General features: G+C 37.8%; 3 protein-coding genes and 1 pseudogene across 7 annotated transcripts; 3 read left to right on the top strand and 1 right to left on the bottom strand.

Moving 5' to 3' along the window:
* The first annotated feature begins 130 nt into the window (after positions 1-130).
* LOC137947867 (protein MET1, chloroplastic-like) lies at positions 131-2,805 on the top strand (annotated as a pseudogene).
* LOC137947866 (ADP-glucose phosphorylase) lies at positions 2,688-4,245 on the bottom strand. Its single transcript, XM_068793686.1, has 3 exons — positions 3,709-4,245; positions 3,347-3,637; positions 2,688-3,239 (listed from the first exon to the last, which is right to left on the bottom strand). The coding sequence occupies exons 1-3, from the start codon at positions 4,180-4,182 to the stop codon at positions 2,973-2,975; spliced, it is 1,032 nt and encodes a 343-aa protein (XP_068649787.1). The 5' UTR covers positions 4,183-4,245; the 3' UTR covers positions 2,688-2,972.
* Positions 4,246-4,653: 408 nt separating this feature from the next.
* On the top strand, positions 4,654-7,947 carry LOC137949016 (uncharacterized). 4 transcript variants are annotated; one of them, XM_068795272.1, is made up of 5 exons: positions 4,669-4,747; positions 4,905-4,931; positions 5,142-5,311; positions 7,027-7,091; positions 7,618-7,946. In XM_068795272.1, the coding sequence occupies exons 3-5, from the start codon at positions 5,167-5,169 to the stop codon at positions 7,684-7,686; spliced, it is 279 nt and encodes a 92-aa protein (XP_068651373.1). In that variant the 5' UTR covers positions 4,669-4,747; positions 4,905-4,931; positions 5,142-5,166; the 3' UTR covers positions 7,687-7,946. The 4 variants fall into 4 exon arrangements, with proteins under 4 accessions (XP_068651372.1, XP_068651373.1, XP_068651375.1 ...); XM_068795271.1 differs by lacking the exon at positions 4,905-4,931 and having other exon boundaries at positions 4,654-4,747; XM_068795274.1 differs by lacking the exon at positions 4,905-4,931 and having other exon boundaries at positions 4,693-4,793; positions 7,618-7,947.
* Positions 7,948-8,415: 468 nt separating this feature from the next.
* LOC137948006 (casein kinase 1-like protein HD16) lies at positions 8,416-25,027 on the top strand. Of its 2 annotated transcripts, none has more exons than XM_068793900.1 (17): positions 8,416-8,750; positions 9,485-9,979; positions 18,408-18,533; positions 18,625-18,698; positions 18,798-18,867; positions 18,950-19,005; positions 19,116-19,187; positions 19,404-19,498; positions 19,608-19,674; positions 19,775-19,904; positions 20,067-20,285; positions 21,077-21,207; positions 22,438-22,612; positions 22,710-22,800; positions 22,987-23,144; positions 24,124-24,312; positions 24,796-25,027. In XM_068793900.1, the coding sequence occupies exons 2-17, from the start codon at positions 9,569-9,571 to the stop codon at positions 24,853-24,855; spliced, it is 2,124 nt and encodes a 707-aa protein (XP_068650001.1). In that variant the 5' UTR covers positions 8,416-8,750; positions 9,485-9,568; the 3' UTR covers positions 24,856-25,027. The 2 variants fall into 2 exon arrangements, with proteins under 2 accessions (XP_068650001.1, XP_068650002.1); XM_068793901.1 differs by lacking the exon at positions 8,416-8,750 and adding an exon at positions 9,187-9,301.
* Positions 25,028-25,657: the final 630 nt, after the last annotated feature.

Consider the following 25,657-nt stretch of genomic DNA (forward strand, 5'->3'; position numbering starts at 1 on the left):
CTAGAGCAGATAACAGAGCCACCAGTCATTCCTCTGTTTTTTAATTTACTGCAACTCCCTCCCTTTTCTTACTCAAAGATGCTTATCCTCCATTTAGAATCTTCTCTTTCTATCTCCAAAGTAGAGAAATTGACCCAAATTAGAGCAACAGCTGCAGCTCCAAGCAACTATGTCTATAACTCCAAGCAGCAACCCCTCTCTCTTTTCGTTTCTTCTTCACCAAAAAGAGCACCCACCAACCAAAACCCATCTCCAGTTTCGCATTTCAGGCATTGGTGTTCTAAGAATCTGGCGCTCACTGACCTCTCATTTAGATTGAGCAATACCCCGTTTGCAAAACCATCTATTTTGATCGTGAGAGCGTCGGCAACGGAATCGGAGTCTCTGAAACAGGAGGGAAGCGAAGGGGAAGATGAGGGTGAAGAAGAATTTGAAGAGTATGAGGTGGAGCTGGAGAAGCCATATGGGTTGAAATTTGTGAAGGGTCGTGATGGCGGGACCTACATTGATGCAATTGCCCCTGGTAGCGCGGTCGACAATTCAGGGAAGTTCTGTGTTGGCGATAAAGTTCTAGCTACCAGGTTTTGTTTCCAGTTATTTCTTCTCCTACCTATGTTATTTCTGCCCCTTGTCTATTCCAATTTTTTTTGGTATTCAATATTTATTTTCAGCTATCATTCTTGGTAATTATTGAAAATTTGCTTCTCATCTTTGAAAATTTCTGTTGAGCTTGGGCATGAGCAGTTGAATTGCCGCTAAATTTCCTTTTCTGCTTCGATTTTATTTCCCGTTAGATTTTCTGAGAATGACTGGTTGGGTGTCAAAACTTCTGAAGGTCCATCAGTTCTTTATTCATTCATCTCCGAACAAGCTAACAAGGTTCACTTGACTGTGACCTTAATGGATAATGGAGCAATCCAGTAGCAGGGTGGGTGATGTGTATGTAATATTCTGCTGATTGACCACTGGAGAGAAATCGAACAGGACTGGATAAACAATTATCTTTACAACTGTTTAAATTCATCAGCAGCCTTCATCACCATCTCTTCTTGATTACCAAATTCATCAAAAGCTTATTTGTCTCGCATTTTATTTATTTATATATGATTAACACTCATGATCAGGTGTAAACCGATACTGTAAAATGTGCAGTGCTGTGTTTGGAAAAGAAATATGGCCAGCTGCTGAGTATGGAAGGACCATGTATACGATCCGCCAGAGAATTGGTCCATTGCTCATGAAAATGCAAAAGAGAGATATGGCCAGCTGCTGAGTATGGAAGGACCATGTATACGATCCGCCAGAGAATTGGTCCATTGCTCATGAAAATGCAAAAGAGAGATGGTTGGTATTTTCAGTTGTCTTCTGATGTCATTCTTTCCGAATATTAGCAATAGTATCTCTTCAGTTTGTCTATTCGTCTTCATTCTTATGCTTTCGGTCTAATCCAACCCGAAAAGAATCAAAACAAATTGATCGTTTTAGAGAATTCTGAATTCTGATGTTCCAGCTTTTCTGATATGAACCCTTCAAGAATAAAATTGTTCATATAATCTGTACTAATAGGGAAGTTGGAGACTGGTGGAGAGCTTTCAGAGAAAGAGATCATCCGGGCTGAGAGGAATTCTGGAGTTAATAGTGACAGAGTGAGAGAAATTAAGGTATGTACATAAGTTTTTGCTTCTAGAGAATCACAAGTATATCACTATCTCTACTGTTAATGGTCAAAGCTGTTCCTGCTTTCAGGTGAAAAATTACTTAAGAAAGATGCAGCAGAAGGAACTTAGAGTGACTGACCTCCGAGAAGGCTTGAGCTTTACAAGTAACCTCAGCTATTTTGATTTTGTTCAAGTAATCTTTGTTGATATCTTCTCCATTTTAAGGTCTAATATGATTTTTCCTGTTTTGATAAACAAGAGAAGAAAAATATGAAGAAGCTCTAGAAAAATTTGAGTCCGTCTTGGGGCAAAAACCAGATCCTACGGAAGCTTCAGTGGCTTGTTACAATGTAGCCTGCTGCTATTCCAAACTGAATCAGGTAATCATTGGATTAGGATAATGAGATTGTATATGAGCATTTCTACAGAATTTCACTTTGTTCATGTGGAAAAATTATTTCTCCTTCTAGTTTATTCATTGTGGAAAATTTGCATTCTGCATTTACAGTTACAAGCTGGCCTGTCTGCACTTGAAGATGTCTTAAAAGAAGGATTTGAAGATTTTAAAGTAAGTTCTGTGTCATGACTTGCCACTTTGAACCTAGGACTAGCAATTACTAGAGTTATGCTCAACATTTTCAGTTTGAATGATAGTTCAACCCTGTACTAAATTGAATGCAGAGAATCCGGACTGACCCCGATCTCGCCAACCTACGAGCCATTGAAGAATTTGAGCCCCTGCTTAAAAGGTTTGATGAATCATTCATCAATGAGAACGCGATCAATGCCATCAAATCCATTTTCGGAATGCCATCAAATCCATTTTCGGCATATTCAACAAGTAGTAGAATTTCCCAACCTTCTTCTCTGCCATCTATCATCCAATCTTGCTAATTGCCTTCGTTGAACTCTCAAATCTGTTCATATCCTACTTCCAACACCGATAGTGATTGAAAAGATTCTTTTGTAACTCGAATGCACATATTCTCAAGGTATTAAAAGGTTCAGTTTTGAGTGCATTTGGTATTCCAACAGTATCTTTTTTCTCAAGTCTTGCATCACCCCAACTGTATAGTACATTTCAACTCTATTCTGAGAATTGACACTATGGAAAGCTAAAAAGAGAAGTAACTCAGAGAGTGATAGACATGGGATGACAGTTTGATCGTTTCTTCAGTTGAATTTCTAGTCTAAGGCTTCCCAAGACAATACAGTTTGTAATGCCATCTGATGAATAATCCACTTCACAAGTAATACATCCTTTTCAAAAAAAAAACAAAAAAAGTAAACACTGTAGGTTGGGTTGCAGAGCAGTTAATTTGAATTTGAAACTTCCACTTCCCTCAATATTTTGGTAGCTTCTTCTGGAAAAACAGGATTTATGTAGCACCCGCTTCCCATCTCAAACCCTCCAATACCAGAGAGTTGAGGTACAATTTGAAGAAACCAGTGACAGTAGGGCAGGTGAGATGGTGTAGCTTGGAATGGAGAAGTATGTACCATAAAATTGAAAGGAGGATCGTTGAACAGTTGGGACAACTTTCTGAGCATTAACTTCAGCAAACCACCAAGATCTACGGCCTGCTTAACAAAATGAAAAAAATAAAAATCCCTGAGCATGGCTTTGATGTTAGTTGGGAAGCAAGAACAACCCAGGTAGCCAAAACTGACTAGTCAGTGGAACGTACCTTCTCACAGTCCAGCTCGTGGAAATAAGAAGAATGTTGTCTCGGAATGATCCATATCTCAAAAGGGAAGCAAGCTGCAAATGGGACGACGGAGAAAAAATGGGAGGACTCATCAATTAAAAGTTCCCCAGGTTTAATGTCACAGACGCCACATTTCCCAGTGTTTTCAAAGTATTCCTTCGTGTTGTTCAGCCGTGCAGAAACACTAGGAGGAACAACAGGCAAACCCATGATCTGACTGTGGGAATGACTCATCGATGCCCCAGCGGACGCACCATAGTTCTTGAAAATCTTCAAGATCAAAATAAGATCAAATCAATCTAACATCCAAACGTGGGAAACAGGAAAAATCTCCGACTCACCTGAACGTACTTGATGACCTCATTAGACCGGAGCTGCAAAACCCTCTCCTTGAACGCAATCAAAACCCCACCAACCTCCTCAGCAGAGAGATCCGACAGGCGAACGTCGTGCGTAGGCGTCTCGATCACCACATCGTGGAAGCCGAACCCACTCAAAACGCTAGCTTCAGGGATTGAATCAAGTACAAGGCTTTGAAACTCGATATCTCGACGGAGAGCGGGGTAGAGATTCTCGATGACCCTGATTTTCCAGTCGGAAGTATCTCGCGGTACCCGGAAGATCTCCGGCGCGCATTCGTGTTCTCGTCCGATACAGAACGGACAAGAGGAAGAAGAAGAAGAACCATGATTAGAATTTGCAGATGCAGACTTGAAATCGGAGGGCCGGCGAGCTCTGGCAGTGGAGAAAATGACGGATTTGTTGAAGATGATATCGGTTCTTATCACGGGATTTCTTGTCGAACTCGAAGCCATCGCTCGATCTCTTCCCAATGGGAACGTCTGATGTGTTGCAGGCTTTGAGCCTTCGTGTCCACAGGTTGCGGTGCAAAGAGACGCACAGGAATCGGGATTAAAAATATTTTTAATATTTTTTTAGTTTATTTTTCATTTAATTTCCTGTTAAAAATAATAAGAAACTGATTATTTATATTTTTGACATCATTAATAACGAGAGGAATTAAGAAGAATTAAAATAAAAATTTTATTAAAAAATGACACAAAAGCCAGATAATTTTGATGGGTGAAAATTTTTTCTTATGATATTTTTTGTATTTATTTTTAGCATAAATACCAATAAATTTTTGGTCAATCGGAATTTTAGATGTGGTAAGGGTATAAGCATTAATCTGAAAAACCAGGGGCCTGTATGAAAATATCCATATTTCAAGGGCGACTACACAATTCCATTGCATTCAGTGGGCTATTTACCTGGTGAAAGCGCCAAGCCGCTAGTACCTCTTCTACAGTCCGAACTCTTACGTCGCCCGTGCTCTCGTCAATCTGCTTCATCGGGAGTAGAAGATTGTTGTGCAGTGAGGTTCGTTCTCTCCCCTTCTTCGCGTTGACACCCAATCATCGTGTGGGTGAGAGGCTTTTACTATTTTGTTCCAAACTAATTGCATACGTATTTCCTAATCACTTCTGTGTCTTTTCTTTTCCTGCTGTTTTCTTATTTTTTTGTCCCTTACAACCAGCCCATTGCACAGCTGCAGCAGTTCTTGGTACATTCCTTACAACTTTTTGGCAAATCTTTATAACAGTTCTGAGTGTCTCTCTGTCTCTCTACCCCAGAAATTTTTTCATATAGGATGCAGTATGATACTTGTGTATGTTTTTTTATCTAATGATCGATGTGTTTACTAAAAAAAGAGGAGCTATGTAACTCCTGTAATTTATTATAATATGTGATTATTGATTGTGAAACTGCACAGATTGTCGCGGTCAGCAAGGGGAATAATGCCACTAGGTCTGATTTTAGGGCTCGGGAGGGCGATGAGAAGGAAGCGCACTTCATCACTTGACATTCTTACCTCTAAGCGAGGTTCTAAAAATTACTACAAGGGGAAGAATTGCAAACCCACTGGTTTTCATACTCGTAAAGGTATGGAAATCGTATCAACTATTTGAGCACACCACCTCCATCTTCAATGCAATTTTGGATTTTGTTTTCAGTTGTATATAGTATCTGTCAACTTAAAGAGATTTCTGTATGCAGCATTGGCATTCCTAATCACTGGGTCAAATTGATAATCTGCTGCGTTCACTCATCAATCACACTAAGTTATAGGCGTTGTATGACTTTCAAATCTATTCTGACACCCAAAGATTTATGTGGTGTTGAACTATTGTGTGTCCTGGATGCTCTTGCTAGTTTGATCTGAATTAACCGCTCATGCATGAGGAGTTGATTGCAACAATATAAGATGTTTCAAACAGCGAGAAGATAACTCGGCTGGGTATTAATTGTTGAAATAAATCTAAAATGATCGAAATGCTTCAACCAATTGAATCTTCACTGTATGAAACTATCGATTCTCCTGCCCTTGAGTTTGCATACATTTTATCGATTCTCAGTATTTCACTTATGCTTTACCATATTGGTATCAGGTACCATATCAGGTGCCTGGAAATCACAATAAGTTTCCACCTGCATGGCTAGTTTGAGGCTTTAAATTGGCTAGAATCAACCAATATACTTTCAATAATTTTTTTGATATGTACCATCCTATAAGCAACATTTGTCAGTGATGCTGTAAACATGGTTGACTCTTATGAAGCAGTATTAGAAGGTTGGGAATATGGGCTGTTTGATGTGAAGTTTTTTTGGCAAGGTTTTGCTCATTCTTACAAACTGTGAATGTAGACAATTATATTTTGTTACTTTACTTGTCCCATCATATTTATTTAGTATAAGTGCACTTGTTTTTTCCTAAATACAGGTAATTTCGTTACAATCGAACACCACTAACAAAGAAATGTAGCTAGAAAATATTACATAATTTTGGACGGAAAGATGTTTTTTTTTCCTTCTTTTCTGAAATAAACGATAATCATTCCTTGAAGAAACTGCTGTAACCTTTGAAATGGGCAAGTTCCCTTCCATCTAGCTGACACTGAGAGTAGAATCCCTGACTAGCTCGTGTGGTAAAAGACAGTGTATGAAACAGGGAACCTTAATAACAAAAAGGACAGTTAGAAAACTCTGAAAAGGCAAATAAATAGAATATTGTGCATTCTCTGCCAAGTTTTTCTCTGTTATTCTAAGAGATCTTTTAGTTTTGTTTTTCACATCTCTTCTCAATTTGTTGTTGTGTTTTAGAATCACCATCAGTTTGAGCAGGACTTCAAAGGTTTGCTCTTGCGATGTAACAACTTAGTCTCCCAAGACTGTCTATGGTTGCCTCACCCATTTTCTGCTGGTTCTCAACTAACATTGCTAAAACCCTTCTAAACAGGCACTAGTATCTGTCTGTTGAGCATGCTCATGCAATCGAGAGTGTTGCTCTTATGTAACCGTCTATTGCGCTTCTAACATTGTCTTTGGAAGAGTGTAACTTGGGTGTTTGTTGTCTAGGAAGGCTTGTCCTCGACATCCCAGAAAATTTGGATTAGTTGAATTTCTTCTGAGCTTTTCACCTTCTAGGAATCTCATTCCATACTGTATTTATATTTTTCTCTTTTCCACATGAGCAGTGTGTGTCTTCTCTTTTTGGTTACAGATACACATTGTTGTTATATTTAGATTAAAGCCTTAATTGGTCTTTTCTGCTTTCAGTTTTTTATTTTATTTTTCACTCTAAATAATTCTGTCCTCAGGTGGATATGTTGTTATGGACGAAAAGCTGCCAAACTATGTTGTTCCTGATTTGACTGGTTTCAAGGTACTTGAAGTAGTGATTATTGCACCTGCCTTATTGAAATTGTGAAGTTGGTCACGGTTTCAAGTTATGGGTTGTTGTAAGAAATGTAGGACAACCTAATAATCAACCATTGTTTTCATGTTTTTTCTTATCATTTGTTGTGCAAAGATGCTTTGGACTGCTTGGTGTGTCTCTTGTTCAGAAAGGAGTTTACAGGATAGAACTCTCTTTGTAATCAAAATTTTAGTATGTGTCATTTGCTGGAAGTGACTAAAATGTTGCAATCTCAAAAGAAATTTTTTGGCTACATGATAAAAGCCTACAAGGCCTTCATTCAGTAAATGGCTAACTGGTTCCATTTTATCATTTTCAGCTTGGATGGGTTTCGATATTGAACCTTTGAATGTAATGAATGCCTTAATTTTGTCCATAATGAACCATTTCCATCTTGTTATTTGTCAGTTCATCAGTTCCATAAATAATGGTTCAGTTTGCTTGCAATATATTTTGCAAATGCTGACATATGTATACTTATGTTTGTGGACAGTTAAAGCCGTATGTGTCTCAGTGTGCCAGGGAAGATATTGGAAAGGAGGCAGCTGATACTCCAAAGTAGAAAGAAGAGAGAAGTCAGTGGTTGCTATGTGTCTGGCCTGTCAAACATGATCCAATTTCTGCTTGCTTTTTGAAGCCTAGACTAACCATCATTCAGAAGAGAAGAAAAAGAAAAAATCAAAGGAAACTCTAGTCCAATGTTCACTTCTATTTTCTGCAATGAAGAATGTGAGACTGTTCTCGATTTTTTTTATAAAAATGATATCATTTATATATCAAAAGCTTAGTTTGAATGCAGACCCACCCATGCTCTGATCAGGTGGTTGGGTTTGGACCAATTGATTCAGCTGCAACAAGAAAATACAATTTTGCCAAGACAAATATATTAATAAACCACGGTAATTGGCAGTTCAGTGGCTTGGACCCGGCTCGTATCATAAAGACACAGCCAATTTTTAGTTAATTAATTAAAACAAAAAAACCTGTCCTCAAAGTTTCTTTACCTGTCAAAATCATTGATAATTAGCTTAATCCCAGCCGTCGAATTGACATAATCAAACAATCACCTACCATTGAATCACCCACGTTCCCCATCCATCCCAACGTACACGTGTTCTTGTACAACTGCAACGGAAGGAGCAAGAAAAAGTGAAGGCCAGGTTCCGGCGTCGAGGGCCGGCAGAGATTAATTGCCATCTGTGAGGGTAAAATAGTAAACGTAAGTGTACAAGAGTGACCCCCCCCCCCCCGCGCGACGCAAATCACCATCCAACAATCCGTAGGCTCTTACAAGGCCACACTTGCTCTTCTCATTCTCTCTCCTTCCCCTCTCTCTCTCTCTCTCTCTAAAAAACTCTCTTTACGTTCGTGGTGTGTGTGTATGCGCAGCGCAGCGCAGACAGAAGATTTCGGACACCGAAGGTGACAGAGCTCGTCCTGTCCTCTCTTTCTGGCTGTCTGTCTCCCAATCGAACCCTACCTCTCAGAACGTCAGCGTTTCGGAGCTCTTGTCGTGAATGCTGGAGCATCGCATTGTAGCCGACTACCGACAACCGTTCGCGGTCCACCTCGGCGGTGCTGGATACGAGGCGCGCGGGTGAAGGCGATCGTCGCGGTATTTTAGATGTATGCACGATCTTTGAGTTATTGTTTTGGTTGTTTGTCGTTGTTCTGGTTCTGTGGTCTGGAGGTTTGGATTTTGAATGATCGGTGGATGGAAACCTGTTTTTGGGTGTGGTTTCGGGTGGAGGTTTGGGTTGTATGTCGTTGACGATCGGTTTGGGAGTGGAATTTGAATTTGTTGTTGAATTTGCCTGGTCTTTTTGAATCGGTGTGTGGATTGAGGAGCGATTGGAAAATGAATCTTTTTTTTCTCGGTTTGACTTAGGTAGTGTTTGATCGCGTTGTTGTTGTTGGGATTCTTTTTTTTTTGTGTGTGTGTGTTTTCGAGATAGAGGTCTTCTTCTGTGCGATATGAAGTTGATATTTTTTTTCTTCTGTTGCTTTTGGTTTTTTGTGTTGTGGCTGCAGTCAATCTTCTTTGGAGGGTTCGGGGGTTTGAAAAGCATAAGCTTTTAGTTTTGTAGGAGCAGACTCTTGGTGTGTTGACGGAAATGGCTGTTTGATGGTTCAGTGTCTAACATTACACGTTTGTGGTGTTACCGATGACTTACAATGTTAGCTTGTTGTCTTGCTTTCTTGCGCGGATGGTGCTGCCGTCGTGCATTGCTTATTTGTGATTGAAAAATATCTTATTTTTGAGCTGCGTTTGTTCATGGACTGTTTTTTTCTGGGTTATTTTTTTTCCATTCTATGTGCGTAATCTGACTCTTGTTGCATCTGGTGGTTGTTATTTGCAGTTTTGGGGGATTGGATGGTGTGATTTTCTTTGCTTTTGCGGCTGTAATTAAAACCAGTACGTGGTTGATTTGTATGGGTAGAGGATGCCAGAGCTTCGAAGTGGTGCCCGGCAGGCTAGGTTAAGATTCAAGCGCCTTGATGAACTTCAGCCTCCTCAGCCTCCTCAGCCATTCGAGCAACCTGAAAATTGGGGTCTCCCCACTCAGAACAGAACTGGTAGGAGAGGAGGGGCTGGGAGAGGAAGGGGAGTAGCCAAAGGGCCTTCTAATGCTCGTCAGACAGGTGGTAGGGGAAGGGGTGGAATTAGGCTGATAGACCTTGACTTAGAGCAACCGTGTGAGGTTCAGCCTGAACCTGTTGTTGGGGGGGCTGAAGAGCCAGGTTTGATCAAGCAAGAGGGAGTTGGCAATAAAAATCTGGCCATGGAGGGTGGTAGCGCAGAAAAGTTGGCAGGACCGGAAGAAGAAACAAGTGCCACTCCCATTCCTGAAAGGGTATGCATGCCGATGCTAAATTCATGAGTTTTATTAGTTCGTCAACATCTAAAGTTTTGAACACGTGGGTAATGTTTATTCTTTTCCATTTTTGGTCTTCTTGTGGTAATTCTGTTCTAATATTTTACTGCCGAGGTTTCTAATTATAGCATCCTGTTACGGTTACTGGATGATCGTTGTGTGAGGTGATTGAGCTATCCTATGCATTGAGGAAGAGTTCTACAGCAAGTCAAATGCTCTCATTTGCCAATTGTTGCTATTTCCATTGTGCTTTAGATACATTTACTTTATATTGGGTGGGAAGTGTATCTAAATGTGCATGACTAGATTCCTTTTTCTATTTTAATAAATGCACTGGTATGTTTTTAATGTATTAAGATGTCTGCATTTCACATTGAGGGAACTTGGGTCATACACTTTTTGGGCCAGACACTAATACCTGAAAGTGGAATCTGATTTAACATTAAAGTAATTCCCTTCCAAATTTGAATTTTCATTTATTCGCACACTTCTTTCACATTCTTTTTGGATTTTAATGGTCTTAACGGGCTAGTTTCCTTTCTGTTCAATCGCGGTTCCAGACATATTACTATTTTTTCGGGTAAAATTTATACTAAATTATTTTAGCGTTGGTAACATCGATCATTATTAGTATAATGGAGGCATTAAAGAAAAGAAAATTAGCATGGAATTATTTCCTTGATAACTAATTGCATGTCAACTATATTATGTTATACATCATTTAATGGACAGCGAATGTTTTTGCTTTAAACTTTGATAACAAAATTTGTTTGCCTTTCATGAAACGTATCTAACTGGGTATTTGATAAGTGGGTTTAAGTTCTTCCTTGCCATTTTTATTTGTAACATTGGAATGTTAAGACTTAAAGATCAGATATTTATGAATGCCCTTGTTATTTCTGGAAACATTGGGGTCTCTGAGTTGTAGACGTTCTTCGTTCTTTCATGCTTTCTAAGAGAATATTTGCACTGTGCATTAAAAAAAAAGAATATTAGCATGTGCAGTAATCTTTATCATTTAGCAAACTATAGGCATGTGTAAAATCGTGGATTAAGTAATTGTTGTAAATCTAGTTTATGTTGATAGTTCTATTTACTGTTTTTTGGTCTACATTTGCTGGCAGCCATTTAATGTTCTTCTAGAAGTGATTAATTACTTACCAACAGTTTTTCAGGGTCGTGGTTCTTTAAGCACTGTTTTGGAAATCTACCTAAATTGGCGTAACTAAAGCTGCAATAAAGCGGTCGTTGTGGCTCGGACAATAATTAAGCCCAACAACACATCCTGTACGATATGCTCTAGGATATGTCTTTTGTTGAAATGTCTATAGAAAGGGTATTTTGATCATGTGCCATTGTTGTATATCCCTCATAGGATAGCAGAGAGCCTATCGTTAGAGTTATATGTTTAAATTTTTGTTTCATTCTGAGGTGTAAATAAAGAGTTATAGGGTTTATATATAGAGGAGCATATATGTCATTTTTTGTCTTTTCTTAAGTGAGTAAGTGATTTTATGGTCTATTCCAGACCTAACGGCTGCTGCTCTATTTGATACAGCCTTCTTAATTTCTTCTCTTCTATTTTTCCTTTTTTTTTTCTCCTCTATTTCTCCTTAATTTCTATATTTAACATGGTATTAGAGCATAGATCTAATTGTTGTGAATTTTTAAAAAGATTCTTCCTCTTCTCAAGTATGTGAACTTTCTAAAAGGGGGAGTTTTCCAAAATTATTGTTTATTGAAGTTAAAAGTTAGATCTTTTTTCTTTTCTTTTTGCCATAACCTTTGGGTTAATGGCTTGTGCCGTCAATCGAACAGTTATATGAAGTTTTTTTTGTGCCCTTAAGGGTTGTCTGGGTCCTTCTCTCCCGATACTGTGCTTGTGCAAGTCTTTCAGACTGCTTGCATCATCATCCTCAGAGTTGACGTAAACCACAATTGACTTCATCTTCAATTTGTTTTCTTAGATTAGTGGATCGTAGCTGTGTGATAATATCAATTGTGCTTTCGGTGCTCTAATATTCTGTGCTATGTGGGCCCACCACAGCTTCACAAGCATATACAATTCTTTTTAGTAGTTTTTGACTGGTTGTTGTGGTAGTGTATTCCAGCATGTTATTTCGTAGATTTATGGTGTTTGTTGATAGTAGATGATGGTTGACTTAGGCGAAGTGATTACACTAGCCAAGAGTCTAGTAATTTAGATGGTAAAGATATTATTGTGATCACCATGATAAAGTTGAATGGACAGAATTATGTGGCTTGATCTAAATTTGTTTGGATTTATTTGAAGGATAAGTGGAAGACAAATTACTTGATGGATGATCCTCCTGACCCGGATACAGATCATTGGGAAGCTGAGGATAATCAAGTCATGACATGGCTACTAAACAACATGGGGTCAAAATTTACGAAGTTAGTGATGAATTGTGAGACCTCAAAATAGATTTGGAAGTCACAACTTGGTATGATCAAGAAAGCAACTTGTCTCGGCTCTATGAATTGTACATAAGGTTCTTTGGCCTGAAGAGAGGAGATCGATCAGTTATTGATTATTTTAATGAGCTGCAAAGTATATTACAGGACATTGAAACATATCATCCCTTCACCAGCAAGGAAACTGAACTGCGAGTGCAACAAGGGCAGCTTGAATATGATGCAATTCTTTCCCAAATAGTTGTAGATGATACTATGCTTAAACTCAAGAAAACCTTTAATAGAGGGAAATCATACAATTAGCTGTAGTCTCACAATGCAGCAAGAATAACAAGGCGATAAAAGCTGCTGCCCTCAATGTCCAACCTCAGGGTCGCTCAGAGACACCTCATGGATGTGGCTAGGGTGGACAAGGACGAGGCATGGATACATCTGGGCATGGAAGAGGCCACAATGATGGTAGTGTTGAGAGAAAATGCATCTATTTTGGGCGTATTAACCATTTTTCAAACAAATGCTAGGCTAAATTTGGCAAGATTGCCAGAGTTTTACTCGAGTTTTCTTGAGAGTGGAGAGTCATTTGTTGGTGTAGTTGGTATTGTCTTTGGTGCACTAGATGAACTCCAATAGTTGGTTCAATGCATGGCACAATTGACTGCATCCTCCTCATCCATGACCCATAATACTTGCACTAAGATAGTTACCATGGCAAATTCAAGTATGTGGGCATTACATTCATCTCCAGACTTTCATGGGCTATTGATGCTAGTGCATTTAACCACATGTCAGGTATGTTACATTATTTTCATCCCTTACTCAGTCGTCCCTATTCAAACATGTCATGCTCGCAGATGGTTCCTCCTCACCTATGAGTGGAGATGGGATAGTTAAACCCACTCCTTCCTTGTCTTTAAAATTTATTATCTTTTGTACCTAACTTTCCTATTTATTTGTTATCTATTAGTCAACATACTAAATTATGTAACGACGTATCAGGCTTTCTCGTTAATAACCTCTTTTTATCTCAAAAAAAAAAAACATACTAAATTATTACTATGTTCAGTAACTTCTTATCCTACTCATTGAGCCTTTTAGGACCTCCAGATGAGTAGGACAGATGGTTTTGGCCATAAGTAAGAGGAGCTCTACTGCTTGGAAAGTTCGGTACAACCATCTTCTTCAGCTTTAAATGTAGTTGTTTCACCTTTCCAACGGTACTTGTGGCTAGGACATCCTTTCCAGCCAAGCTATTCCAGTTATTTTCAGATCTATTTTCTATTTTATCATTTCATCGTGAATCTTGTCTACTCAGAAAGCACCATAGGGCGTCCTTGCCACCTTGTCCTAGTCAATAGTAACAATTTATTGAAATAGTTCACTCAAATATATAGGGTCCCTGTGGGTATCTAGTATCTTTGATTTCCCCTTTTTGTTCCGTTTATTGATGACTTTATTCGGTCCACATGGGTGTATCTCCTACTAGAGAAATCAAAGGTATTTGATATATTCTTGAATTTTTATATTGACATAAAGACTCACTTTGGTGCTTCACTTCGCGTTTTGCATATTGATAATGAGTTTGAGTTCATGAATCATAAATTTGGTACATTTTGTAGCTCCAATGGCATTATTCATCAGTCTTCTTGTGTCTATACTCCATAGTAGAATGAAGTTGCAGAATTGAAGAATCGCTACTTGCTTGATTTGCCTGCACTATACTCTTTTAGATGAATGTGTCTAAGTTCTATTGGGGTGATATTGTTCTCTTACTGTTTACTTTTTGATTAATAGGCTTCCTTTATTTGTGCTTGGTGGAAAGATTCATGTGCAAATTCTGAAGCCGACTAGTGAGTTGTTTCCCCTTTGTCCTCAGACTATTTGGCTCTTTGTGTTATGTCTATGCTCTTGGTTAATCTCTTGACAAATTATCTCCTCGATCAGTCAAGTTTATTTTCCTTTGTTATTTAGTAGTAAAAAAGGGGTACAAGTGTTGGCTTAGGGTTTAGGGTTTAAAAAAAAGGTTTGTTGCCTCCAAATGTTATATCTATTTTGAGGATGCCCCTATTTTTCATAGTTTGTTGAGTGTGGTACTCTACTTGAAGTAGATGGTTGTGTTCCTTAGCCTGTGGAGGATGTCCCTAGCATTAAGTTAGTTGCTGATCTGTCAACACCGAAGCCACTACAGGTTTATAAATGAAGGACGCCTTCCAAGGCCATCATACAATACCCTCTCCTCGACCTACACCAGTGCCCTCTTTGTCTATAGTTCCTGAGGTAAGTGATTTACATATACTTTTTTCGCTTTGTAAAGGTGTTCAAGCTTGTACTCAACGTAGTATTAAGCATCCCCTTTCCAACTTTTTTGGCTTTGATTTGTTGTCTAGTTTCTTAAAAAACATTGCATTATCTTTGTCTTCCTATTGTATTCCTTTTTCTATCTAGGAAGCTATCACCTCATTGAAAATGAGCCATGGATGCTAAGATAGAAGCTTCACTTGATAGAGGTACATGGTCGTTATGTGAGCCACCACTAAGTGTTGCTATAGTTGGTTGTCGTTGGGTTTACACGGTGAAATACAATGCTATGGATCTATAGAGAGATATAAAGGTAGACTTGTTGCCAAAAGGGTATTCAGAGACTTATAGAGTGGATATCTTGGAGACTTTTTCCCTAATTGCACGACTGTCTTCAGTTTGGATATTGATTTCTATAGAGGTCAACAAGGGTTGGTCCTTGTACCAATTAGATATAAAGAATGCTTTTTTAAATGGTGATTTGGTCGAGGAAGTTTATAAGGAGCAACCTCCTAGGTATGTTGCTTAGGAGGAGACGGGGAAAGTATGTAGACTGCACAAAGCAATCTATAGCCTCAAGCAGAGCCCTAGAGCTTAGAAAAATTTAGCCAAGAAGTTATGTCATTAGAGTTTTTGAGAAGTCACTGTGACCACACATTTATTTTGAATAGGACTACTGGTGTTGTAGTGTTGATTGTATATGTTGATGACATGTCTTGTCGGGAAGTGGTGTAAAATGCATTAATGAAATCAAGGGGAATCTTGCAAAACACTTTCAAACCAAGGACTTAGGTTCCCTTAAGTATTTTCTTGGGATTGAAGTAGCACAGAGTAAAACAAGCATTGTTGTGACACAAATAAAATATGTCATTGATATGCTTCATGAATATGGGTTGTTGGGAGCTAGGCCTGTTGAGACGCCTATGGAGGTGAATCACAATCTTCATGAAGTTGATGGTGCTAAGCTTAAAGACAAGACTATGTACAAAAGGTTAGTAGGCAAACTTATTTATGCTACATGGACTTGTCCTGATATATCATTTGTAGTGAGCATGGTTGAGCATATGAGAAAGATACATTTGGAAGCCGCACATAGGATATTACGATATTTGAAGGGTGTGCCAATAAAAGGATTGTTGTATGCACCACATAACCACTTACTTGTAGATTGGAGGATATCCTGATGTCGATTATGTGGGGTCTAAATTGGATAGAAAATCTACCTGAGGGTGTTATGTTTTTGTTGGTGGAAACATAGTTACTTGGAAGAGCAAAGTCAAAATGTTGCAAAACCCTCTATGGCACTATACCGAGCGATGACCCACAAAGTAAGTGAACTTCTTTGGGTGAAGTCAGTGTTACAAGTGTTGAGTTTTTCTACTACAAAAGGTATGAAGATATAATGTGATAATCAGACCGCAATGTTCATTGCTTGTAACCGAGTATTCCATAAGTAGACTAAACATTAGGGGTGGCTTTGAACCAAGTTGGCTCGGTTCGATTCGGTATCTCTTGAGCTCGAGATCCGAAATCGGCTCGTTTAAATTAATGAGCCGAGCTCAACCAAATCCAGGTTCGACTTGACGACTCGCGAGCTGGCTCGTTAACGAGCTGAATCAGGAGCGAGGGGGGGGGGGGGGGGGGGATTCTTCGTCACCGCTGAGCCCCTCCTGTCCGTTGTTATCGCCGTCGCCAGTTGCTCGTCGGTTGTTCGATTTCTTCCTCCCCTCGCCTTCGATCTGTTTCCGTAGTCGTCATCCCCGACGACCCCCCCTTGTGCGAGTTCATAGAGTGAAAAAAAACTTTTTCCTTAAACTCTCCTTCCTCATGGCTCTTGAAGAAAACATTTTAGTAGAAATAAGTTTCTAGGGACTATTAGTGTCTCATGTTTTTTGTAAACATTTTTCTAATTGAAAATTCTTATTAAAAAATCATATAATTTTCTAAGTAAGATTTTCCTGCCAAGACGGGCTAGAAAATCGTATAGAAATTTTTTGAACAAGTATTTGACAGTTGATGCTGTAATACTTTTAGCATGAGGCAATTTTTATTGCAATTTTGTGTTTGACATTTTATTTGATTAAAAATTTATCGATAAGTATAGTAATATATTAGATTGATTATTAATTTGTATTTAATTCCCTAGAATAGGCAATAAGAGGTCCATTTAACTTTCCTAAGAAAATTTTAAAATATTTCTTGTAATTTTATAATAAGTCACTAATAGTAATAGGATTTTATTTAAAGTTTTTTTTGGAAATATGTATCATAGGAAAAACATTTCTAGTTTTTCCTAGAATATAAGTTTAAACTAGGGGCACTAAGGAGGCTATAGTAAATTTATGGCCAGATTAAAAAAATTACAAAACAAGGTAAACAACATTTGGAGTAAAAAAGATTAATATGGGTGCGTTTTAATCCATTATTGAAATTCAATCCTGAACCATCCCTATCATTCTTTTTTTTTTAAAATGTATGCATAATTTTATATATAATTTATTTGACATATATTTTATATAGAATATTAAATGTCTCAGGTAGAGCTCGAGCTCGAACTCAGGTAGAGCTCGAGCTCGAACTCAGTTGAAATTATTAGGCTCGAGTTCGATTACAATTTTAGGTGCGAGGCTAGGGTTAGCTCGAGCTCGAGTTCAAAATATTGAAATCAAGCTCGGCTTGAACAAGGTTCGGACTCAGCTGGATTCGATGCCACTCTTATGCCCAATTTTAAGTAGAGGTCATTCCCAGTTTTATGTAAAATGTATGCATAATTTTATATACAATTTATTTGACATGTATTTTTTGAAAAGTTTTAAATGTATGTTGAAGCTCGAGTTCGGCTCGAACTCAATTAAAATTATTAGGCCCGAACTTGATAACAATTTTAGGCTCGAGCCTAGGCTCGGCTCGAGCTCGAGTTCGAAATATTTAAATCAAGCTCGGCTCGGCTTGGCTCAGCTCGATGCCACCCCTACTAAACATGTGGAAGTCGATTGTCATTTTGTTTGTAATGTTGTTATGAGTGGAGTCGTAGTCATTCCCTTTGTCAAGTCCGGAGATCAACTTGGTGATGTCTTTACTAAATAATGGGTAAGATAGAATTTGAGAATTTTTGTTAGAAGCTGGGGTTTCTTGATGTATACACTCCAACTTGAGGGGGAGTGTTGCATTATCTATAAATAGAGTATATTGATCATTTACCATTGTTTTATATCCCTCATAGGATATTTAAATTTTTGTTTCATTGTGAGGTGTAAATAGGGAGATATAAGGTTTAATATGTAGAGGGGTATACACGTCATTTTGTATCTCTTTTCTTAAGTGAGTGTGAAAATGATTTTAGGGTCAATTCCAGACCTGACGACTGCTGCTCTATTCAACGTGGCCTTCTCAATTTCTTCTCTGCCATTTTCCTTCTCTTTCCTCTAATTCTCCTTAATTTCTATATTTTGCATCTCTTTGATCAGTAGTTCTGCCTATAGCTGGTTAAAATCTCTGGCCAAAACTTGTTGTTGAATGTGTAAGTCTTGGTTTACCTTCCAAAAAATGCACCTATGATGCATCCGGAAGTGGTATGTTTGATTCTGTTAGTAATCAGTGTCAAATGCTATTATTGGTTAGATATTCTGGGCTTAACTTCTTTGTATTGTTTACTGAAATGATTCTGTTCTTGCAGGTACAAGTAGGTAATTCTCCTGTATATAAGATAGAAAGAAAGTTGGGCAAAGGTGGCTTTGGTCAGGTTTATGTAGGGAGAAGGGCTTCTGGTGGCTCAGAATGTACAGGCCCTGATGCGATTGAGGTAATGCACAGCACTACCTGCTTATAGTGGGCAGTTTTCTTGGGCATTAAAAACTGGACAACGTCATGTTTTAAATTCCATTCACTGACAGGTAGCATTGAAATTTGAACACCAAAGCAGTAAAGGCTGCAATTATGGTCCACCTTATGAATGGCAAGTTTACAGGTGATTCATAGTCTTTGATGCTTGACAAAACCTACATACTCTGTAACTTACTTGGATATTTGGATTTTTCTCTGATGTTCTTACGATGTTATGATCAAGCGCGCTGAATGGATGTTATGGACTGCCATGGGTACACCACAAAGGTCGTCAAGGAGATTATTATATTCTGGTAAACTTTAAATGTGGATTGAGCTCTTTAGGACAGTCTTTACTACCTGCTGTTGCTTAATTATAGTAAATTGTATATTCAGGTCATGGACATATTGGGCCCCAGTCTCTGGGATGTTTGGAATTCTTATGGCCAAGCGTAAGAAACAGATTCTCTCTCTTTCGTTCTCTCTCTTTCTATCCATCATATATGTATATGGTCGTATATATGCATGTATAATTATATTTAGGTATTTATGCTTGGAACAGGATGTCACCAAATATGGTTGCTTGCATTGCAGTGGAGGCTATCTCAATTCTTGAGAAGCTTCACTTGAAGGGGTAATACACTCTCTCTCTCTCTCTCTCTTTCTCTCTCTTTCATCCTCTGTCAATCTCTCTCTCTACTCTTGTTTTATTTGAAAAGTGATGATTTTTTTTTTCTTGTTCAGGATTTTCTTTTCTTCCCTTTCTAATTCTTTTAAATTACCATTCAAAAGAAAAAAAAGCACTTTATACCATTATAACCTCTATTACCTTTTTATTGCAATTGTTCAGTTTTGTGCATGGTGATGTGAAACCGGAGAATTTTTTGCTTGGACAATCTGGAAGTGCAGATGAGAAGAAACTCTTTCTTATTGATCTTGGGCTAGGTATGTGATCACTTCTATTTCTGACAAACTTGCCGAATACCCATGAACATAACATTTAAAGCAAATTTCAGTTCTCTTGATAGCTGTTCCATTAATATGTATCGTTCAGCTTCTAGATGGAAGGACACATCATCTAGTCATCATGTTGATTATGATCAAAGGCCTGACATCTTCAGGTTTGTTAGGTTTATGTTTTTTGTCTTAGCTGTTTCTGAGTTATAGTCCAAATGTGTTTCCTCACTGTATTGTAATTTCTTTAATATACTGTACTGGCAGAGGAACAATAAGATATGCAAGTGTGCATGCACATTTAGGTCGAACAGGAAGTAGAAGAGATGATCTTGAGTCGCTGGCATACACTCTCATATTTCTCATTAAAGGAAGGTTACCCTGGCAAGGCTATCAGGTGATAGTGTCTGTATTAATTAATGACTCCATTAAATGTTTTTATTTGCAGTTTCTTATTTTTTTCTCTTTTTCAATGTGATATGTCATATCAATTGATTAAGGATTCCAAGCTCTGTCTTCATGTCTAAATTTTTTCCTGTTTTGTCAATATTAAGTGCAGGGTGATAATAAGAGTTTCCTTGTTTGTAAGAAAAAGATGGCTACGTCCCCTGAGCTGCTGTGTTGTTTCTGCCCAGCCCCATTCAAGCAGTTTCTTGAAAATGTGACAAATATGAAATTTGATGAGGAACCAAATTACGCAAAGCTCATTTCACTTTTTGAAGGGTTAATTGAGCCATGCACATCCATGAGACCTATCAGAATTGATGGAGCTTTAAAGGTTGAATAACAAATTGATAGTTCTGTTTCATAAATGTATTTTTTATTAATATTGTGAGACAGTTGTTATCTTTCCATGGCTTTGTAGATGCCACTGTTTTTATCAATGTTTTGGGCCCTGGTCTGTCCTTCTATCTGCACACATTTTTTGAGTCCTGGACTTGACCCAGTCAACCATGTTTGACTTGCCCAGATCTGGGATCTTCCTCTGGCCTGAGCATTTGGCTCTGTAATGAACCTGGTGACTCAGCAGGGGTTGAATTGGAAAACAAAAGAGAAAAGAAACTAATGTTACTCTTTAGTTTCTTTATTATATTTCTACTTTAGGAAAATTCTTGGGCTGAATTGGGGTGGTCGCACCATTGAACCAGTTGATCAGGATTCATTGCTTCGTTGATTGAAGGCCTGGATGGGTTTCTCTATAATCCTTTATACAATTTATTAATTTGTGTTTGTTCTTGTGCTAAAAAAGTCACATTTTCTTATGGTTTTATTTCATTTCTAGTTTCTTTTTTTAATTATTTTTATGAAAAAGTAAGATCCTGTTGTCGATAAAAGTTGGTAACATATAACATAGCTAAGAATATCCAAGAGTAAAGCTCTTAAGAAAGGATGTTGTGTCTTCCTTTCGTAAAAGGCAGCAATTTATCATGTGGTGCTTTTAAAAGAATACTACATTTCCCACCTCTGATCTATCTTATTGGCAGTCGGGGATAACCTTAACATGTTTCTGGATTTGATATTAAATTCAAAAATTGTAATAATTTTTTGCTATTTTTTTCACTCAATTAGGTCGGGCAGAAACGTGGAAGATTGCTTGTTAATCTGGATGAAGAAGAGCAGCCGAAAAAGAAGGTTCGGATGGGAAGTCCTGCAACACAATGGATTTCAGTTTATAATGCGCGTCGGCCAATGAAGCAACGGTAATTGACTCTTGATCATGTTGTGGTCTGTTGATATCTTGCAGAGTAGCAAAAATGTAAGAAGCTTTGTTCCAGACTAGTAATGTTATTGCAGTCCCTAAAAAAAGCAGCATGGATAAAAAATGGTGGCCATACGAGAGTTCCTGCATCATTATTAGCCTTCTTTTTTTGGATGACTACAAATGGCTGTTCTACCCTTTTAGCCGAAACCTAGTCCTCTCTCTTTTTTGGATGGTAGTATGAAGATGCTTTACATCAAAATGTTTCCATCCTGAATTAGGGGCCAAAGGAATGAAGAGAAGTGACACAAGCTGCTTACTTGTTTATTGTGAAGTATGAAGTTCCTCTGTCAAATGAGAGTTATTTAACGAAAAGATGAGGTTGCCAATCAAGGGTAATGTCTGCTTATTATCACATAGCTTGTAGTTAACCAGGGGCTCGAGCTGTTGACTTGTAGACCAAACTACTTTAAACATACGAGTGAGTGCAAGTAAGCATATATATTTTCAGCTTTAGCAGATACTTTTCTGTCTTGATGAGATGAATTACTCAATGTGGTCAGGATAGAAAGTTTATATCCATATCTGAGGATGGGGGTTATTCAATCTGGGTAATTCTGTCTGTGCAAGGAATGTCATATATGGAACTGTCCTGGAAGAAGTATTGCCTGCTTGAAAGTCATACTAGATAACTCCAGGTTATTTGGCTAATTTATTAAAGAATATGGTTTCCACCTCTAGAAGTCTCAACATGTTGTATACGAGAATGTTGCTTACCTCCCTACCCTCCTTGATAGACTACAGAATAGATATACTGGTAATTGAGGGACAAATATAGAGATAAATGTAGGCCAGGAATGTCATGGATGCACGAGTATTTGTCTTACCCACACCCTGCTCCCACAGGAGGACAATTAGTAGATCTGATAGATGACAAAGTAAAGAGAGTGGTAATTGAGGAACAGATATAGAGATACATGTAAGCTAGCACCGTCATGGATTGAAGAGTGGGAGATGCTTGATGAAGGTCAATATATCACCAAAACTTGATATACCTTTTTTTTTTCATTACATTATTGTTGCAGTTCTGCTCATTATTTTTTCCCATTCTGTATTGTTTATCCTTGATAATGTCTTATGTGTCTCTTTTCTGCCTCTGTGTGTGATTTCCATTGTAATCATATCTTATTTCTGTTAGCATGAACTAAACCAAATTCTCACATCCTTTTAGGTACCATTATAATGTAGCTGATACAAGGTTATCTCAGCATGTGGAAAAGGGTAATGAGGATGGCTTGTACATAAGTTGCATTGCTTCATCAGGAAATATGTGGGCCCTCATCATGGATGCGGGAACCAGTTTCTGTTCTCAGGTTTATGAGTTGTCAGCAGTCTTTTTACACAAGGTCTGCATGTTATTTGATGTGGTTTTTATTTATGGGTGAAAAAAATTATATCCATCTGTTTGAAAGAATGTAATCCTTTTGCCCTGGATCTTATTAGGACTGGATTATGGAGCAATGGGAGAAGAACTACTATATTAGTGCCATAGCTGGTTCATCCAATGGCAGTTCCTTGGTTGTCATGTCCAAAGGTTGGTGGGGATCCCCACATGCAAACTAGTTTTTATATTTTTTTATGCATCTATTTTTGCATTTACTCTATGTTTTTATGTTTATAGTATGCTTTGGATGTTTTTTTTTTCTATTTTGTGCGAAATTCATGAACTTAGTTTTTATGTCCTTTTCTTATTTGTGGTTATGTGATAATATATTTACAGGGACTCCTTACACCCAACAATCCTACAAAGTCAGTGAATCTTTTCCTTTCAAGTGGATAAACAAAAAATGGAAAGAAGGTTTTCATGTTACATCCATGACTACTGCTGGGAGCCGTTGGGGTGTAGTTATGTCAAGGAACTCTGGTTTCTCCGATCAGGTACAGTCTGTGTTCTGAGAGTGGAACTCTTGTTCACTATGGCACTCATATCCTCCAAGGGGATAAAAAATTATGAATAATGTACATGATCTTCTGAGTAAATTGGAGCAATGCAGATTTTGGAAGATAAATTCTAAATAAAATTGTCAAATTGCTTAACTGAGCTTCCTCAAAGCATTGCCCTTCTATAGATTATTATTGGGATGTTTGAATTGTTCTGTCTTCATGTTTACAGTTTCCCATGTAACGAAACAAAGTTTACATGTTGTACTTGACATGTCTTCTCTTTCCAGTTAGCAACTAAAGAGCTTCCTCAAAAGCGTTGCCCTTCTATAGATTATTATTGAGATGTTTGAATTGTTCTGTCTTCGTGTTTATAGTTTCTCATGTAACAAAACAAAGTTTAAATGTTGTACTTGACATGTCTTCTCTTTCTAGTTAGCAACTAAAGAGCAGTTAGTTATCAATTAGAGTTTTTTTAGATAAGCTTGCTGAGTTCAATACAGAGATTTTTCAATGCGATTAGGCAAATATCTTTGTCTTTTCTTTTTTGAATAGATCTCTGCTATTCCGAGAGAAAAAAGTAAATGAAATAGAAAGAGCTGATGGACTTTTTGGATCCTGTTTCTATGATCTATTTCATCATTTATATGTTAACAAAACCTGCATTTTAATTTTATTTTTCTGTGATTGCACAAGCACATGACACCATCACAAGCACATGACACAAAAGTTATGGTGAAATTGAATCCAAGAATCAAACTAGAAAAATCTCTCTGTGGCCAGTAAGCTAAACGCCCAAATCCATAGCTTGAATCTGCATTACCTGTTATTACAATGTACAAGGTTCGTAGTGAGAAAAAATTGCTATCAACTCTTTATTTCGTTTATGCCATATCCACCTAGCTTTCTCTTATGGTATGAATACTTACCTTTATAGTGATAATGACCATTTTGTTTTCTTCTTTTGATGTCACAGGTTGTCGAACTTGATTTTCTTTACCCTAGTGAAGGAATCCACAGACGATGGGAAGCTGGCTACAGGATAACAGCCACTTCTGCCACTGCAGATCAGGCAGCTTTTATATTAAGCATACCAAAACGTAAAGTATTAGATGAAACTCAGGAAACTCTTCGCACTTCAGCCTTTCCCAGTGCCCATGTAAAGGTACTAAGATTCTATTTGTTTCTTCTTCATTTTACAACTCTTCTGTTTGTGGGTGTGTATATGGGGTTCAGTATCATGCTGTCATTGCGACTGTATTTTGTTGTGAACACTTGATTGATAGGAATAAAGATGTGCAATTTTTTGTAAAGATGTGTTACTTGATATAGCATAGGAATACATGATCATTCATTTTTTAGGCCTGCTTAATACCAAGAAGTTCATAGCCTTTGGCTGTCTCATTGAACTATAAGTCGTCTGATCAATTTGTGATTTAGGTACTACCAGACCTATTTGGTTGATTTCTAATTATCTAAATCTTTTGAGTTGGGTCTCCTCTCTGTAAACCTTGCAATAGTAATATCTCCATAGGTTCTGTTCAGGGAAGAACTAAGGAATGACATTACTGTAATGAAAATTGTAATTGTATTTAATTTATTCTGTTGAATAGTTGACCTATATTTCTTATTGGTTTTTTTTTTGCAGGAAAAATGGTCCAAAAATCTTTATATAGCTTCAATTTGCTATGGTCGGACCGTTTGTTAGCGCATGAGATGAGTTAAATATTTTGCTATTATTATGAAAAAAAGCAGTAAAAGGTATTATTCAAATTTTGGAAATTGCGGAACCTGTGGAATTTCTTGTGTAAGATTGTCTTACCTGTTATTTGACTGTGCTTAATGTGAATGAAATGAAATGAAATGGCGCATTTCTCATTTTGGCGGCGGCTTTCTAGTCCCTGTAAGAAAAATTGGTGAATGCTGCCCTTAACACAGATTACATGGCAGAGGTTGAATTCCTTGAAACAATAAAGTCTCAGAGCCATTTGGCACGTCTGGCTACCAAAGTAAATCTACAAAGACCTGCAAAAATCTCACTTGTTTAATTTGTGCATTTAAAAGTCAAGGTAAGTAGAGGCTTCTATTGTTGAAATCTTTTGTTTTTCTTGTCCAAATATAGAAAAGATTATTGGTTTTGTACACAACTTGGTATGAGCCTTTTATATTGACATCCAATCACTTGAACTATAGCTGGAACTTGACTCATAAAGTCCCGAGTTGCACTGACCCCATAACCTAAGTTGGACCCATGTGAATTAAACACGATTTTAATCTGAGCCGCTCAACTTGGGACGTCTTGCTTCTATTTTCACTATATGAGGTGAATGATTTTTAATCATTGAACCTTTGGAATGTGCTACTTTTCATTCTTGGAGCATGCGAAGTTTACTATTGTAATTTATTCTCATGTGGCTTCTAAGGTGGTTGCTGAAACACAGAAGGATCCATTTCATTCTTCTTTGAAGAATCGCTTTCTAATGATGCCCTACAAAAGAAATTTTTCTGAA

The sequence above is a fragment of the Aristolochia californica genome, unplaced genomic scaffold (genome assembly GCF_029961685.1).
Source record: "Aristolochia californica isolate CCGP_79_NKW_82.1479 unplaced genomic scaffold, dmAriCali1.0.hap1 SCAF_13, whole genome shotgun sequence".
Classification (NCBI taxonomy): Eukaryota; Viridiplantae; Streptophyta; class Magnoliopsida; order Piperales; family Aristolochiaceae; genus Aristolochia; species Aristolochia californica.